Source organism: Pezoporus occidentalis, unplaced genomic scaffold (assembly GCF_034315485.1).
Source record: "Pezoporus occidentalis ecotype Australia unplaced genomic scaffold, CSIRO_AGI_Poc_V1 ctg33, whole genome shotgun sequence".
In the NCBI taxonomy this organism is placed as follows: Eukaryota; Metazoa; Chordata; class Aves; order Psittaciformes; family Psittacidae; genus Pezoporus; species Pezoporus occidentalis.
The window spans coordinates 914,870-931,284 of NW_026915268.1; the positions used below are offsets into that span (position 1 = coordinate 914,870).

The 16,415-nt window shown below is 37.4% G+C and overlaps 1 protein-coding gene across 2 annotated transcripts; it reads left to right on the forward strand.

Annotated features, from left to right (window-relative positions):
* Positions 1–1,190: 1,190 nt before the first annotated feature.
* On the forward strand, positions 1,191–7,427 carry DYDC1 (DPY30 domain containing 1). 2 transcript variants are annotated; one of them, XM_062629175.1, is made up of 6 exons: positions 1,191–1,283; positions 2,323–2,475; positions 2,570–2,692; positions 4,749–4,829; positions 5,764–5,859; positions 7,303–7,427. In XM_062629175.1, the coding sequence occupies exons 2-6, from the start codon at positions 2,329–2,331 to the stop codon at positions 7,342–7,344; spliced, it is 489 nt and encodes a 162-aa protein (XP_062485159.1). In that variant the 5' UTR covers positions 1,191–1,283; positions 2,323–2,328; the 3' UTR covers positions 7,345–7,427. The 2 variants fall into 2 exon arrangements, with proteins under 2 accessions (XP_062485159.1, XP_062485160.1); XM_062629176.1 differs by having other exon boundaries at positions 1,273–1,297.
* The last annotated feature ends 8,988 nt before the right edge of the window (positions 7,428–16,415 follow it).

Below are 16,415 nucleotides of genomic sequence, written 5' to 3' on the forward strand. Positions count from 1 at the left end.
ACCGCCGCTGCTGCCGCGCAGGCGCGGGGATCGCCGGGGTAGGCCGGCCGGATTGAGGGGCCCTGCTCCTCCGGTGCGGGGCGGAGGTACCTCTCCTGCGGCAGCGGAGCGCCTTTACTGGCGGCTGTGGGACGGGCAGACGTAGCTCGGCGTGGGGCTTCGCCTTAGCCTCGGGGGTAAAGGCGGCGGCGTCTTTGCTGCCCTGGGAAAGGCGTTCGCAGAGCGCCAGCGACATCCTCCGGCCAGAGCAGGGGTGCCTGCTTTCGGCGCGCGTTTTACATCTGCTCCTTGTTACGCATTTCAAAAGCTGGCTTCATCAGCCGAGTGCGTCATTACTCCCATGCGGTCTTTCTTTCTGGAAATATTTTTCAGTCTGTCATTAATGCTAGGGAAAAATCAAGGTAACGTTAGCGCAGTTAAGCTTCAGAACTAATGCAGATACGGAATTAATCCTTTGCAGGGTTTTTAAATACCCGGTTAAAAGTCGCCAGTAAACAGCTGGCCAAACCTGAGGTGAATGGCAGCCAAGAGGCTTCTCAGGGAGAAGAAACAATCAGTTTATTTTAATGCTGGGCGTCTAACCTGGAACTTGATGATTTTAAAGGTCTTTTTCAACCTAGTTGATGCTATGATTATAAACTTCCAGCACGGTAGATCCCAGCTTCGTTTAAAAACGTGTCTTCTGCTTAGCTACAGAATCCTTGTTCAGTGTTAGCTCGGGTTTCTCATGCTAAAATTGAGATAAGTGTTTTCTTCCCTTTCATATACGTGTGCATAAATGTATTTATACATGCACGCATAGAATGATTCTGTCTAAGCCTGTCAGGAAGGACCTGTAGCTGCCAGCTGATCGCGCCCAGGACTGGCTGAAGATGTCTTTCATTTTAGTGGAAGCCCCTTCTGTTACGAAAGGAAACCGTTCATGAGGAGACGGTGTTAAACGCGTTTCCAATTGTTTTTTCCGTAGGAAGACCCCATCGCATCGCCAAGGGACGGTAGCGGCCGCCCCGTGTCGCCTGTCCCGCTGCACTGCCCGCCGCCCGCTGGCGTCCCGATACCGAGAAGAATGCGGCTGCCCCGGGAGTGCCCCGCCACCGGCACCTCCCCACTGCGCCCTCCCGCCAATCGGCTACGCGGAGGCCGCGGTGCGCCCAAGAGCTGTGTTGCTTAGCAACCCGGCGCGTTGTGAGGCGTCCTGTGCCGTGATGCCTGTGCCAGCGTTGGAGCAGCCGACAGGCCGGGTAAGACCGGGTGGTGCTGCGCGGAAAGGCTGCCGTCCCGAGGTTGCGCTCGGGAGGTAATATCGGGGAGCCGTGGGAGTGGGGCTACTCTGAGGGAAGGCGAGCGGGGGAAGCCAGGATCGGCTGCGGCGCGGGCTAGGTAATTACCTTAGCGACAGCGCGCAGCCTCACGGCGCCAGAAACAGGGAGGTGGCAGCACCGGGCGCTAGTAAGAGTCCATGGAGCACCGGGTGAGGTAGAGTAACATGCCAGATCCGCTCTGGAAATCCCAACAGCGCCACAGGTGCAGGCCCGCCCGGCATATCATCTAGGGCAAGGATAAAAGCTTAAATGGAGCTCGGGCAGAGTGTGTGGGCTGGAGGCACCGGGTGAGAATGGTCGGGACAATGGAGGTCTGCTAATGTGCCCTGACCCTTGTCCTGGACCTATCACCTTGGGGGTCAGTGGAAACATGAAGGGCCAGAGAGGTTTTGTATCCATATCACTTCATGTGAGGTGGATTCAGTCCTTTTGGTAGCCAATGAAGGGCATTTCAGTATTGCAGAACTCGAGTTTCTTATGCGCATACTGTCACAGTGCTAGTAAAACCTTGCATATGTACAGGTTTATGCCTTTCATAACTGAAGGCATATTGCTTCAGGCCCTGGTTTTGCATACATATTCTAAAGATAGTTTTGCTAGCTCAGACTAAAATCTATCCTTATTCACAGAACTACTTTGCTGTACTTCAGCTATCTGTGTAGAAGTTTTCTGTGGTTTTTTTGTTTTTTGTTTTTTTTTTTTTTTCTATCGTGCTGACCTAAAATTACCAGCATATTTCTGAGCAGTTTCTGAATTATACATGACTAAACAGTAAGGGGGATTTTAAGCATTTTTATTCCTGCAGTGCTGATATAACTGATCTATCACTGGACCTTTTAAGAACTAAACCAATATTACATTTAAATTACTTTCTTCAATTAATTGCTAGGTTAGTAAAAAGAGTAATGCCATATTCAATATTTGGTGCTTGGGGCAATAATTCGTAGAAACCCTAATTTAACTCTGACATTGATGGGTAATGTCTTTCTGTTATTACTAGGTGTGAATGGAATCTCAGTATCTGAAGAGATGCCTGGGAAATTGCTTGAGAAAGGGACTGGCAGAGGTTGCAGAACGTCGGCCTGCAGATCCAATAGAATATCTGGCACACTGGATTTACAATTATAGAAGAGTCTTAGATGAAGAAAAAAAGGTGGATCCATCTTGGTAAAAAAATATTCATGATAGTATAATTGATGCTATTTAATCTCTATTTTTCAATTGATTCTCTGTTACCTCTGAAATAGATAATGTTGGAGAGGATTGAGCTGGAACAGGAACGGGAGGCGGCCTGCATGGAACTCGAAATGTTACAGAAAGTGAAGGAAGAAGAACTAATGATCCAGCAGAAACTTGAAGAACAACATCAGGTTAATAATATTTAGTAGTAGGCAATTCTAAATAGAAATAGTATATGACGCTGTGGCATCTTGTAGCTCTGTATGTTTCTAATCTCTGTATAATGATTTGGATAGAAGGTAGCATAAACCAAGTATTTTAAACTCACTTTTCTAAATAGTAACTGGAGGAATTGGTCAGCACATAGCAAGGAAAACTTGCATACTATGTGGTAAAATGTAAAAAAAAATAAAATACTTACATAAGAAGTAACTTAAAATAAGAAGACCTGGCTTCTGTAATTAATTATGAACAAGAGCTGGTGCAAATAAAGTTAGAAATCATTGCAAAAATTGACAGGCCTGTTAGGAGGTATGGGAATGATAACCAATTATTGTCTGAAGTTACTTCAGTGTAATATCAGTAATGCAAACAAAGGTAATGAGAAAGTATACAAAATTGTAGAGATCTGAAAATGGTTGGGAATCAATGATGTGTAACACCTTCAGTGTTGCTATGATGACATTGATGTTATCTGCCTGGATTTTTTCATATGGCTGACTTTCAGGATGCTATCAGGAGGGTAATTTCAAATCCTGTTAAGCCCAGTTCCAGTATAAGTTGCATTTATTCTATTTCACTTGCACTTTTAAAATTTGAAATTTACTAATTTTCAGACCTAAGGTTATGTGCCTAAGGATTTGTTGTGGTTTAAACCCAGGCAGTAACCAAGTACCACACAGCCACTTGCCCTCTCCCCCCACCTCCCCTTTCCCCACTTCCTGAGAGGGATTGCAAGGAGAATATAAAACTAAAAGGGGAAAGGAGAGGAAAAAAAACAAACAACAAAATCCCACCAAAACCAATAAACAAAAGTGACGCACAGCAAAATTGCCCACCACTTGCTGACCAATACCCAGCCCAAGCCATGCAGTGATCAGTCCCTTCCAGGTGACTCCCCCCAGTTTATATACTGGGTATGACATGCTGTGGTATGGGATATTCCTTTGTCTAGTTTGGGTCAGGTGTCCTGTCTCTGCTCCCTCCCGGCTTTTTGTGCCCCTCCTCACTGGCAGAGCATAAGAGACTGAAATGTTCTTGATCAGGGTAAGTGCTATTTAGCAATAACTAGAACATCAGTAACATCCCTAGTGTGTTATCAGCATTGTTCTTGGACTAAAGCAGAAACGTAGCACTGTACCAGCTACAAGGAAGAAAATTAACTCTATCCCAGCCAATACCAGGATAGGATTTCATGAGTCATATAAAATAGCAAATGGAAACAAGAATATGAGATTGTGTCTAGAGATAATTCACAGGGAATTATATAAATTATTTCATGTAAACTATGGGAAAGATGTTGAATTATTCAATATTCACATTAGACACATTTTTTTAGCTTAATCCAATTTTGGCTATAGTCATGTACTCAGGCGTGTTTTGATTATATATCAAAAATGAATGCGAAAACTCATTACTACAATATGACTGCTCACAGAATGCTGCAGCAAACTATTCTCTAGACCCTAGTCTTGTTGAATGTGAGGACTTCGATTATGTAATTTCTTAATTTTTGATGCAGTAGGATTTAAGGTCACAAAGAATAAACACTTTGTATTAGATATTTCTAATTGGAAATATTAAAGGTTGCTGCTGAAGATAATTAATGTCAATGACATTGCTTACTAAAGTTTTATATAAATTTGATTTGACGTGGCTTCATCTGTCTGTGCTAGGTACTATATGAAGTATCAGAGCTTAATTCAAAGCATAGGAGATAATGAATATAGACTGATAAAGAGCATGTGGAGCAAAACAGTATCTTAAGGGTGTATGCTAACCAGGTGTCTATTTTTTCATCCTTTTGATAGCAAAGACTTTCTATCAATGCAAATCTAAAACCTGTGAAAGTGTTGAGTCAGATGATGCTGGAAGGGTTTTATGTTATTAACACTGCAGTTATGTTTTATGCTTCCTTTTTATTTTTTTTAAGATTTCATTTTTGAAATACATTGTAAACAATGGGTGGGCAATATGAATGTGTTGTTTTTTTTTCCCTTCTAATTACCTTTCTTAAACTGACTGCAGGCTCAGCTGGAACAAGAGCATAAGCAGTTGGAACTGCCGAATGAAGAAGGCAAAATGCCATTGCAGCAGGAAGATCAAGAGGTTTAAGCCAAAGCTTAGTCAGTTGTTTGAAAATACTGCTAATCAGCTGCCTTTTCCAGATGGAGGCACTAAATCCAAAACACGATGCAGAAGCCCATGGGTGTTGAACTGACACATAATGTAAAAAAAAAAATAAATTGAAAATGGGGGAAGAATTTCTAACACCTTTTTTTCCAGTCTGGCTTTCATACTTACATTTTTATCTGTTCTATTAGGTTTATTTAGCTTATGATCAGAGGAGAGCATACATTTATTGCAAAATGTAGCGTGTCAGCTTAGTTGATGCTTTCACATTCCTTGAGAAATGTGAGAAAGTATTTAAGTATGTCTGCTTTAAGTATTTAGACAGTAATGTTATACAGTGTGTCAGCCTGAAGTCCATTTGCTGTACCTGGAAAAGGAACTGTGGTTTGAAACTGGGATGCTTCTTGATTCTGAGATCTTCCTGGTACATAGAAATTCGTACTAACAGAAGAGTGTGTAGACAGATATCTGTGAAAATGCATGGTCTTTTAATGCCATTTCAGTAAAAACATGCACTGATAATTGGAATGTTTATCTCATTAAAGCTTTTAAATATGAATATCTCTTAAATTTACATGGAGCACATCATATTTTAGAGATATGTGTGTTTTTAGAGCACTGTTAAAATACTGAGAGCACATAACTTTAAGAAGATGACAGTATAAAAGTGACAGAAAAAATTAATATATAGAAATTTAAACCGAAATTCCTGTTACTTAAAAAAGTCTGAAAAAATTGTCTTAACAAGCATGCAAAGAACATATTCACATACTGATGTATTTCTATAGCATGCATCTAAGTATTCTCTATTCATAGATAGTGTCATTTTAACACATCTGAAATATTCTCTATAGATAATTATTTGTGATGTGGAATACTTTTAACTAAAAACTGGTTTTTGTTACCACAGGAAAACGATGAAAAGATGATAGCTGAATTTACCGATAGAGCTGGAGTGTCTAATTTGACCAGCGTTGAGGAGCTAGATGAGAATGAACAGCTTGAGGTAAGTGTTCAGAAAGAACAGGGAGTTTATAAATGATTGGTTCTTACAGATTTGCTTTTCTGTGCTGACATATCAAAGGTTAAAACTTAGAGTTAAGACCATGCTGGTTCTCTCCTGTGGTTTTGGGGGATGGTATTTTGGTCACAACCTTCCAAACTTCCCATAGCCTTTTCTCTGGTACAAGTTAAGCCATTCTAAAAGACACTGTGGCGCTGGCTAAGTCCTCAAGATTTAAAATTTCTTTTTGTATTCAGGTATGTTACAAATGAAAGTATGAATATAATCAGAGGAGGCAGCCTTCCTTTTCTATGTGAAAACATAATCATATACAGCATGTACTAAATCATAAAAGATAAGTTGGTTTTGAGTGATTGCAGTTATTTATATTTTTCTGGTTGGTGTGAAGTATATTTTTGCGCAGCAGAATGCACTCTTGTGCACATATTTAGCATGTAACACCAGTTACTAAGAACACTGCTCACTAAAGCTAGGACCTGCTCAGAATCAGTTTATTTGAGCTCTGTGCCAACACGAATGTTGAATGTTTTCAGTACTACAACTATGGCTCTATACTGTGATCCTTGAATGTCTTCTATGTCCCAATCATTCAGTGGTTATAAAGATGCTGATATCTGTATTCCAAGTGTTGTGTCTTGAGATTTTGGGATACTAGTTCTAGTACATCATTATTAGAACCCTTTTTCCTTTATTAATAATCCTTAATAATTTGCTCACGTAATTTCTGGCATCAGTAGTGTAATTCTAGCTCAAGATTTATATTGTGGTATTAATATGCTCTATGTTTAGGGTTACTTTAATAATGGCCTGGTTTATAAGGGTTATCTAAGCATATTTATGAGCATATTTATGACTATTCTTTGGGTCAGGTTTTCACAGGTGTTTGGTGTTTTTTTTTTCACTAAGCTAAATCAGATCTCATATAGTCCCAATTTTTATATTTTTCAGATAATTATAAAATAGTATTTTTGAGGCTTCAGGTATATTCTGTTCTTAAATAAGTGAATTTCAAAACCAGAAGCTGCTTCTTATATGTGCCATCTTCCAAGTTTTCATGCCTAAAGTCATTTAAAGTTGGATTACATTGGCCTTTGGTGATGTTATCTCAGGTCTTACAGTGATATGTTTGTTGATTTAAACTACAAATTGAGAGCAGGTCAATAAAATTAAAATGTATAGACTTTTACTATTGAAACTGCTGCTCTCAGAATCATAATACTTCATTCAGACTCACTGGATTTTATAATAAAAGTCTGGTGATAAACTTCATTGTATTTCACTGAATGGAAGAATACATAATTATATTGATAAATATGGACTTACCTGTTATGTGAGTTGTTTCTTTTTATTTTTTCCTCATTTTTACTTTTAAAAAGTTCAGTTAATGCTGGCAACTGATAGAATTTTTTTTTGTTTGTTTGTTAGAGCACAACAGAAGCAGAACAAGAAAGTTCCCAACTGATCTGAAAGTAAATATGTTTTCTAATTACTTGCTGATCCTGAGGTGCAATGTCTTAATTTATGTATTTTACATATAGAACTGATTTATATACCTGTTGTTTTGGTTTGTGTGCTTTCTGGGTGTATAAAGTCTGTTAATTCTCGCATGTGATGCCTCCTTTTTGTTCTTAAACCACTGTAGCTAGTCTGGCTAACTCAGGCAAAAAATTGCAATTGAAATGAAAGCAGTAAATATATTTTGTACTTATTGCCCATTGATTCTTGAAGTGTAACTAATAATTATATATACAATTGCATTGTCAAGATTATTTTGGAGTAGAGGCTACAATATCATAATTTGAAAAAGGTTCTTTTGTTTGAAAGAACAAAATGTTGAAAATGGATTTTCCAAGAATTTGAATGGTTTCTGATAGAAAGAGGGAAGGCTCTGCAAATTAGAAGATGAAGAGAGAATTCTGCACACCAAAGTAGATGCAAAAATCAAATCAAAAGATTTCCCAATTTATATGGAAGAGATAAATTGAACTCTGTGACTCACTAAACAGATCCACTAGAAGATCTTGTGTGTCTAAGAAATCTTGAAGTTCTTTTTGTATCACTGTTAGCTTTAGGCTTCATAATAACCTTTTCTGGCAATTGTGTGATATTAGGTGATCATCAAGTGTCTGCATATCAATTTTGATTACTCAAGTCTTAATCTTTACTGCATTTGTCTTGAATTTGCAAATCCGTAAATTACATCAGTGTTGTTTTTACAAAATAACCATTACTAATTCTCAAAACTTCACTTGTAATAAAATATATGAATAAATTTCTGCAATTACTGATATCTTGGTACAGGTTATCAAGAATGTTCCATGTTCATTATAAACAGAAAAGGCACCAGCATTAAGAAATCACACGCTTCTTGGCTTAAGCATGCCTTTACAGCTTAGTGTCTTCTAATAGTACAGGTTAGTTGGACAATTAATGTTAAGTCATTGCCAGTAGTGTATAATGAAAATACTCTCCATTACAAATTCAGTGCTGCATAGTTGATGCATGCATTGCATTCTTCAATTTTGGGTTGAAAGAAATTCTGAGGATAATTTCACTTTCATTTGTTTGTATACACTTGTTTGTATTATAGCTAGCTTTAAGGGTTTTGCTCTTTGGCAAACTGTTAAAAATATCTATATACACAACAGGAAAAGGTCAATTGTGTAATAAATATTTTTCTGCTCTAAATAGATTGTTCTGTTCATGTAGCTCATACTAGGCATAATCCTATCATTTTTTTTAAAGGTAAGCACTACTGATTTCTAAAATAGTAATGTTATTTTTCCCTTAAAAATAATAAAGCTTGTTTATTAAAAAATTCCTGTTGCCCTCTTTATTGCCATATTGCTTTTTGGATGCCATTAATGACATATAAACATCCTTAAAATCAAAAGAGGAAAATATCACTTTCCAGGTATAAGTACTTAGGAATGTTTTTATAACTTTTTAAGTAATGAGAAATTGAACTACTTTTGTCACTAGGTGGTCAGGCTTTGCTATCTACATTTATTCTGCATTGGTATTGGTTTCCAGTTTCTATGACAATCAAGAACCCTTTCTGTGGAATAAATATGCTGTTAGTGCTGATATTCCAGTAAATGAATTTTGTCAGGTTTTGATTATATTTATTAGTAATAGTCAAAATAGCATAATTTTAAGACCACATTTTAAGATACTACAGTTGTAATTACACCTATTAACACTGTATGCATGGCAGCTTCTTGTGGCAATCTCAAAGGGATAGAGTAAGTGGGTAGATAGGTGAAGTTTTTCCTTTGAGCCAGTATATGTAACTGAATCTTGTTTAGATTAAAATTTTCAAAAATTGATAAGTAACTGTGTTGGTTTCCCTTTTCTGCCCAGTCATGCTGACTGTGAAAATTTCAGCTTTCATATTTAATTAGGAAAACATTCTGTTTGTAAGACAGTATTTTAAAACCTGCTAGGAAATTATTCTAATTGGTACTTCCAATATGTGGCTTTCATTTGTATCTTTGATTTTGTTGTGTGTCCACTAGAGTGCATCCTAAATAAACACACTGCTGACTCTGTCAGTTGTAACCCATGAAAACAACTTTTGTTCATCATTTTCTTTCAGTTTATTTTTAACTGTGACTTTTTCTTTGTGATTCTGCAATTCATATTCCTTTTCTAGGTAGGAACTGTATTTTTGGATGGGAACTTTTATCAGAAAATTGCTTAGTAAAGGTCAAAATAAAATGGTAGATTCCAATTTCCCTATTCCTTCTTCTGTTATTTTGTATACAGAAGACATAAGTTGTTCAAATGTTATATATAGGATTTCCCATTTTTTCAGGATTGGAAGTGCATAGACCTAGTGTGTTGAACACCTTCTATAGCTTTATAGGAATTATGTTGCATGTGGGACCAAAGGATAAACAGTTCTTGACTCAGTGTTTTCTTCAGGTGCAAAGCAACCTGTAGGTAACTTGGAAATGTAGTTCACAGAAAAGATGACTTCTGCTTGGGCTCCCAAGCCTGAAGGGAAATTAAGGCAGCTTAAAATCTCTGCCTTCTTCTGAACTTGAACCTCCTTTGGATATATTTGGATATATGAAGAGAACAGAGAAGATGCTATTTTATTGTTACTGCATGTGATGTGATGTCATAAGTGTTAATACAATTTAACCTCTGCATAAAAACTAGAGTTTTATATTGGGCGAAAAAAAAAGCAATTACCTAATGCAACTTCAACTACAGCTTACATTCTCTTTGAATACATTTTAGTGGAATGAAGAAGATGGAAAGCAGAGGCAGATGATGGAAAGTGTTGCTGAAAATAAGACGCTAAATACTGACAGAAGATTTATGAAATTGTGATTTCTCCTTTCTTCAGAATAGGATCAGAGTTATTTAGGCTGCTACCATGTGCAGGTCCTCCACAGAATGTGCTGGTAGTAACATGCCCATTCACAGCTGTTCTCATTCCAGCGATACTGAAGCATAAGGATGAAAACAGATATGAAGCCCAGAATAGGACAAAATGAATCAGATTAACTATCAGTCTGCTCACAAAGATGGAAACTGAGCTCTGCAATGTGAGAAGTTTCTCTTCTACTAGGAGAAATACATTTGCAGCAAGTACATTTTAATGTTTCCTTTTAGCAAAGTAGGCTTTAAGTCCACGGTCCCCTTTCTTATGATGGATAATTTTCCTTCATAGTCTAAAGGAACTAATTTATGTTTATGTAAGCAAAATCTTGATGCAATAATTTGCTACTGGTAAGAAGAGTCAGATGAATTAGTCTGGATTAAATGTAAAATTGAATTTGCCTGAACTTTCCTAATACGGTTTACTCATATATGAAGTCAGTTATTAATTGCTTTACTGCTGTGAAGTTTTTCTTGTACTTTAGTAATGCCAGAAAACAAAAAAAAAAGTAAAAACACATCAAGTGAGTGCACCAGTAAGATATTTTTAAAAGTAGATCAGTCCTTATCAGCAAAGAACGGGTTTAGACTCTTTTTCTAGCTGCTAGTCAATAGACAACACTGCTCTTTAGATAAAGACCTCACCTGAGGAGTATTGTGTGCAGTTCTGGTGTCCTCAACATAAAAAGGACATGGAACTGTTGGAACAAGTCCAGAGAAGGGCCACGAGGACGATCAGGGGACTGGAGCACCTCCCATATGAAGACAGGCTGAGGAAGTTGGAGCTGTTCAGCCTGGAGAAGAGAAGGCTGCGTGGAAACCTCATAGCAGCCTTCCAGTATCTGAAGGGGGCCTATAGGGATGCTTTAGAGGGACTCTTCATTAGAGACTGTAGTGACAGGACAAGGGGTAATGGGTTCAAACTTAAACAGGGGAAGTTTAGGTTGGATATAAGAAGGAAATTCTTTCCTGTTAGGGTGGTGAGGCACTGGAATGGGTTGCCCAGGGAGGTTGTGAATGCTCCATCCCTGGTAGTGTTCAAGACCAGGTTGGACGAGGCCTTGGGTGATATGATTTAGCGTAGGGTGTCCCTGCCCATGGCATGGGGGTTGGAACTAGATGATCTTAAGGTCCTTTCCAACCCTAACGATTCTATGATTCTATGATTCTAAAAGCATTGACATGTCGGAATATCATACCAAAGCTATCTATCTGCATAATATTACCTCTGTAAGGAGCGTTAAGAAGCTTCAGGAATCTTTTAACAAGCTCTCCAAGTTGTTGCCACTTTCTGCATGTAGTCATCCATGGATCTCAACAGAAGTTGCTATTAAGGATTTTCTTTTCCCCCCATAATCTTGGGAAAGTAAGTGTGATTTTAGTTTGATGCAAGAACCCACTGGTGTTCGAGTTCAGCAAATTGTTTTCTGGACACAAGAAATTATTTTACTCATTGTTTATCATTTAGATGTAGTCTAGTAGATTCCAGATAAAAAAATATGCTTTTTCTGAGAGAGAAGGAGTAAGTATATCTGAACTTGATCAGTATCTTGGTTAGTCTGTTTTTCTTAATGAACTGAATCATATTTTCAGCTCTATTATTGAGCTGATTGCTCTTGTTGTTTTGCTTAAAAAAAACAAACAAAGCAGCAAAACTTTTTTTGGTGCACTGAGGAAGTAGTCTTCCAAGGAGTTCTATTTGTTCTCATTGAAGTTGCTGAAAAAGCTGTGGTTGAAATCGTAAGAGGATTGAGCTCTCTACTAACATGAGCATGAGTTCTACCTCTAAGAAGCACTCTCCTATTTGTTAAATTTCTAATATTCTTAATAATTCAAACTTGAGAGAATTAACTCAAGCTTCATGTAGGGAAAGATACTGCACAAATAAAAGAGATTTATTGTTGCAGAAATGGTGGAGAGGGGAAATATTTAGATAATAAATCATTCCCATTGTAGCAAGGGACATTGCAGCTCCCTTTTGCTGTTTCAAGTCACATTCCTGGGTGTTTTGGGCTTCTCCAATCATTCTGCTGCATTTCAACCCCACCTCCTGAATGTACTTTCTTCCAGAAATGACTGGCTGCATACAGACACACCTGTATTTGGTTCATTATTATCTTAAGCAATTGTGGTTTTGCCACTGATGTGTTTAGTAGATAAGTTTAAAAAATGCTATTTATTTAGCTGATAATTGTAACCCTGGAAACAGGATCTGTTGTTTGTTTCATTGTAAACCTAGCTGCACTGAAAAGTTAACCTTAGGCACTGACAGCTGAAAATGTCTAGGGCTGGGACTACTGTGAAGTTCTTAGACAGCTGTTCAACATTTTTTCAGTGGGCATATGTATCTAAGTGGAGCCTATAGAAAAAAGGCACCACTATTTTGTTTCTCACTTGGGCTTGAGTTAAGTGTCATTGTGTTTGCTTATATTTTAAATAAGGTTTCTTCTCAAGAATTATGATCAGTCATCCCTCTCAAACACTATTATCTCAATAGATCATGTTTTTATAAACACTGATCTCTATGTATCTTTAGGATAAATGTTTTCACCACTGCTCAGACGTAGGCTACTGTTAAACACATATTCCCCTCACCCTTCTTATGTGACTTTCTTAGCTTGCTTTCTTTCTCTTGAACACTCAGCATAGTTACATGATGTATGAATGTCTTAGAATTTGTGCAAGCTTTGCTAGGCACAAAAAATCAGGTGATTACAGCCAGACCTATATATTTCTATATTTGTCTTTGCTCTCGACAAAGCAGAGTACTGTAAGGGCAGGTTTCCTTTTTTTTTTTTTTTTTCTTCCCTGCAGTTTCTTAAAATGCCTCTACAGCTACCACTTTCTCACTATTCTGTGACTACAAGAAAGTTGCCACTTGTATTTGTGGTAAGTTCATGCACATGAGAGCAATAGACAAATACTCTTTTTTCACACTTCTTACTTTAAATCAAAGGACCACTTAATCTTAAAAAAAAAAATCCAGTGGCTATTCTGCATTTTGCTTTGGTAAGGTAATTAAATTCTTAGTAGTAAATAAATTAAAATTTTATCGCTTACAATATTTCAATGCTATAAACACTGTAAGAATGAAATTTGCAGCTTTGAATAGGCTTCAATATTTGCGAATTCAAAATCTGGAAATTAATTTTGTATTCTAGTTTTCTGTCTGTGTAGAGAATACTTTAGTTTCTAAGAAGATCATGCCTGTGCTTACTGAAGTTACTGGCAGGATTCCCACCTGAGGCCTGATAAAACTCCAGGGCTCCATTTGTGCAAGCTGCATGAGGATATCTGTATGTGTCTTAAAAATAATTACATATTGAAATCACTTTGCTGACCTTGCTTCTAAAGACTTACAGAATCTAAGTAACATATTTTATGGTACTGCAGATGTAGCAAAATAGAACTGATCACCCAAAATCTCCAAATGTGTTGCTCTCTGAGTGTTGCTGTTGGGATACTAAGCCATTGGTAGCAATTAAGAAATGGTTAATAATAAACTGCAGTGTAGACCTGCCATTAGTTTTCATGTTAGCCATTTTCTAAAGACATTGTAAAGAGGCTGTTTGTTGTTGGTTTATGGAGAAGTTGGTTTATGATGGTTGCCAATTTCAAGACTAATTTTCAAAAGAAGAAAATGTGATCTTTCACTATCTATACCTTCTAATACGCACAGGTCAAATGCTTTTTCTTTGAAGAGTTGAACGATATAGCTGATAAGTCTTGGTTATGGCAGTTCTGCTCTGTTCTTTGTTTTCTAGTTGGCTTAGCTAACATGAGAGGCCAAAGGCAACACTTGTGTTTAATTAGAAGCAATGTGGATTGTGACCATAAGAAAGAAGCAGTAGCAGGAACCCTGTAAGCTGTCAATCTCAGAAACAGGAAATAATCCTCTGCCTTGGAAACAGAATCAATGATTGATATGAATCTAGGAAATTAAGTCACTCCTTAAATACATCAGTAGGAAAAGCTGGAGGAGCAAAAAAGAATCAAGGGATGAGAAAATATTGGAATGGAAGAAGAGGGAGGTTTACCCTAAGAGCAGTTCTGGAACATATTTAGTTATGAGCTACTACCCATGGAATATCTGGAATGATATTTAAAATGTCAATAGCACACAGTAATAGACGTTGGATTCTTATTTGCCTTAAGAACCCAAGTTTATATATCTACAAATCTAGAAAAAATCCTGAGACTTTTAGTCTATTTCAGGCTAAGGACGTGCAAAACATAAAAAAAAAAAAAGTATCATAATGAAGCCATAAGACTGCAACTATGTCTATAATCCTAAAGATCTTTTGGTGAGATTGAAATTTTCCATTCCATATTCCATCTACAAATGGGAATCTGTAGAAATGTTTATGTGTTCTGCTTACTGTATGCATTTTTGTCTAGTACCATTTATATATTTGTGTTGATTGATCCTGTGTACCCTTCACACAGTATCTAATACCCCCTATGTAGACCTGTATCCAGGAATGTTTTTGGCTGTGTTTTATTTCAGGCTTGTTTTTCTGAAACTGCTAAATGACTAGTTTTAGTGGAATCTTTCAGACATAGATGAATGATAATGATGCTTGCTGTTTGCTAATATATTTGTCCAAGTGAAATTGCTACTTGAATGGCAACCTTCCCCAACCAACTGTAGTAATAAAGTCAGGCTTGGGGATTTCTGAAAGATGTAACTAGTCGGATTATTTAGTTAGCAGTTTCCTGCAGACCTCAGAGCACCAGAAGTGTATTTGTGCTGTAGCACAAATGCATCTGTGCATCTGTAGCAATGATGGTGGGAGCATTTCTGCAAATGTGAATAAGCCATGGATAGGAATAATAACTAAAAAAGTTGCTGGATGTGTGTTGCATCTTTTTGTCCAGATAGCTGTTCAAGCCTAATTCTGGAACTCACAGCATTGTGCAGTCATTTTCAGTAATGCAAAATGAATGTAAAATTCTGCTATGCCTTCTTTACTAGATTAGTACTGAGTGTGTAAATAGATGTGTTTGACTGTATTAAGCAATTCAAATATAGAAATATTTTCATTGCCAGCATAGAAGAAGTACATCTGCAAATATTGGTTATTGTTTCATATACACTATGCATATAGGGTAGACTTATGAAGGTTTTTGATAACTATTTTAGAAAAGTAATTACAATCCTGTGCCACATGAAAGTAAGTCTTTTCTGGCATTATGTATCCAGAAAAAGTCAAAAGTGTCTGAATTTAACCTAATGTACCTTGTCAGGAAGCCAGAATTTACGCATTCCACAACTGTTCTTGCAGATAGGTTGCTGAAACCTGACTTCATGTACTCAAGTCAATATTTGTTTCCAAGTCCAAAGACCACCTCTACTATAAACAACTATGAAACACTGCAGCAAAAACTCTTGGGTAATGGCTGTTTAAATGCATCAGTCTGTTTTCTAAGGTACTGAGGAAATCCTAATGGTTTACATATATAAACTAATAATGTCACAAGAAATGGGAAAGCAGAAGATCGTACAGAACACAAGCTGCTGGAAGGCAGCTGAAGTTCCCTTGCAAAATAGTTTATGAGATATAGATCTGTGCCTGTAATGGGGTTTAGCCTGGACAGGTGATCAGACCTATCATTAGCAGCAAGGAGTCCTAACTATTCCCCCAGAAAGGAACTGTGGCTGTGTATATGTCTGTGTGGTCACACCCTACGCAATTGAAATTAGGGGTTGTGCTTTGTTACATGTCAGATGATAATTTTTCTCTAGCCAAACAACTGACTGTAGTAACTGGGAAAAACATCCAGGGAGAATACAGTGATGGTTTTCTGTAAGGTTAAAGGGAGACCATTTCTAACTGAAGACTCTTCCATTCCCATTGAAATCATAGCTTTAACAATAAATGGGTAAAGTTATTTAATTTAACATAATGGTTTATGAGAAAAACGCTGAATCTGGAAGTTATACTCTGTTATGTTTGCAAACTGAAAAACCTTTTTGCTATGTGAGGTAAAGTTGGGATAGGGCTTCATTCTTTCTCATCTACACTCTCATGATTTATGGAGGACCCAGAAAATCTGTGATTCTGTTGTAATAGGGCTCCATGTAACAACGTAACACAAAGGTGCTTGTACATTGCTTCTGTAGAGCTTCTAGCTTAAAAAGGAAA

Coding starts and splice junctions, on each gene's coding strand:
- DYDC1 (XM_062629175.1), top strand. CDS start 2,329: ATGGAATCTCAGTATCTGAAGAGATGCCTGGGAAATTGCTTGAGAAAG. Junction 2,693..4,748: donor AACTTGAAGAACAACATCAG/GTTAATAATATT, acceptor AACTGACTGCAG/GCTCAGCTGGAACAAGAGCA. Junction 4,830..5,763: donor TGCAGCAGGAAGATCAAGAG/GTTTAAGCCAAA, acceptor TTGTTACCACAG/GAAAACGATGAAAAGATGAT.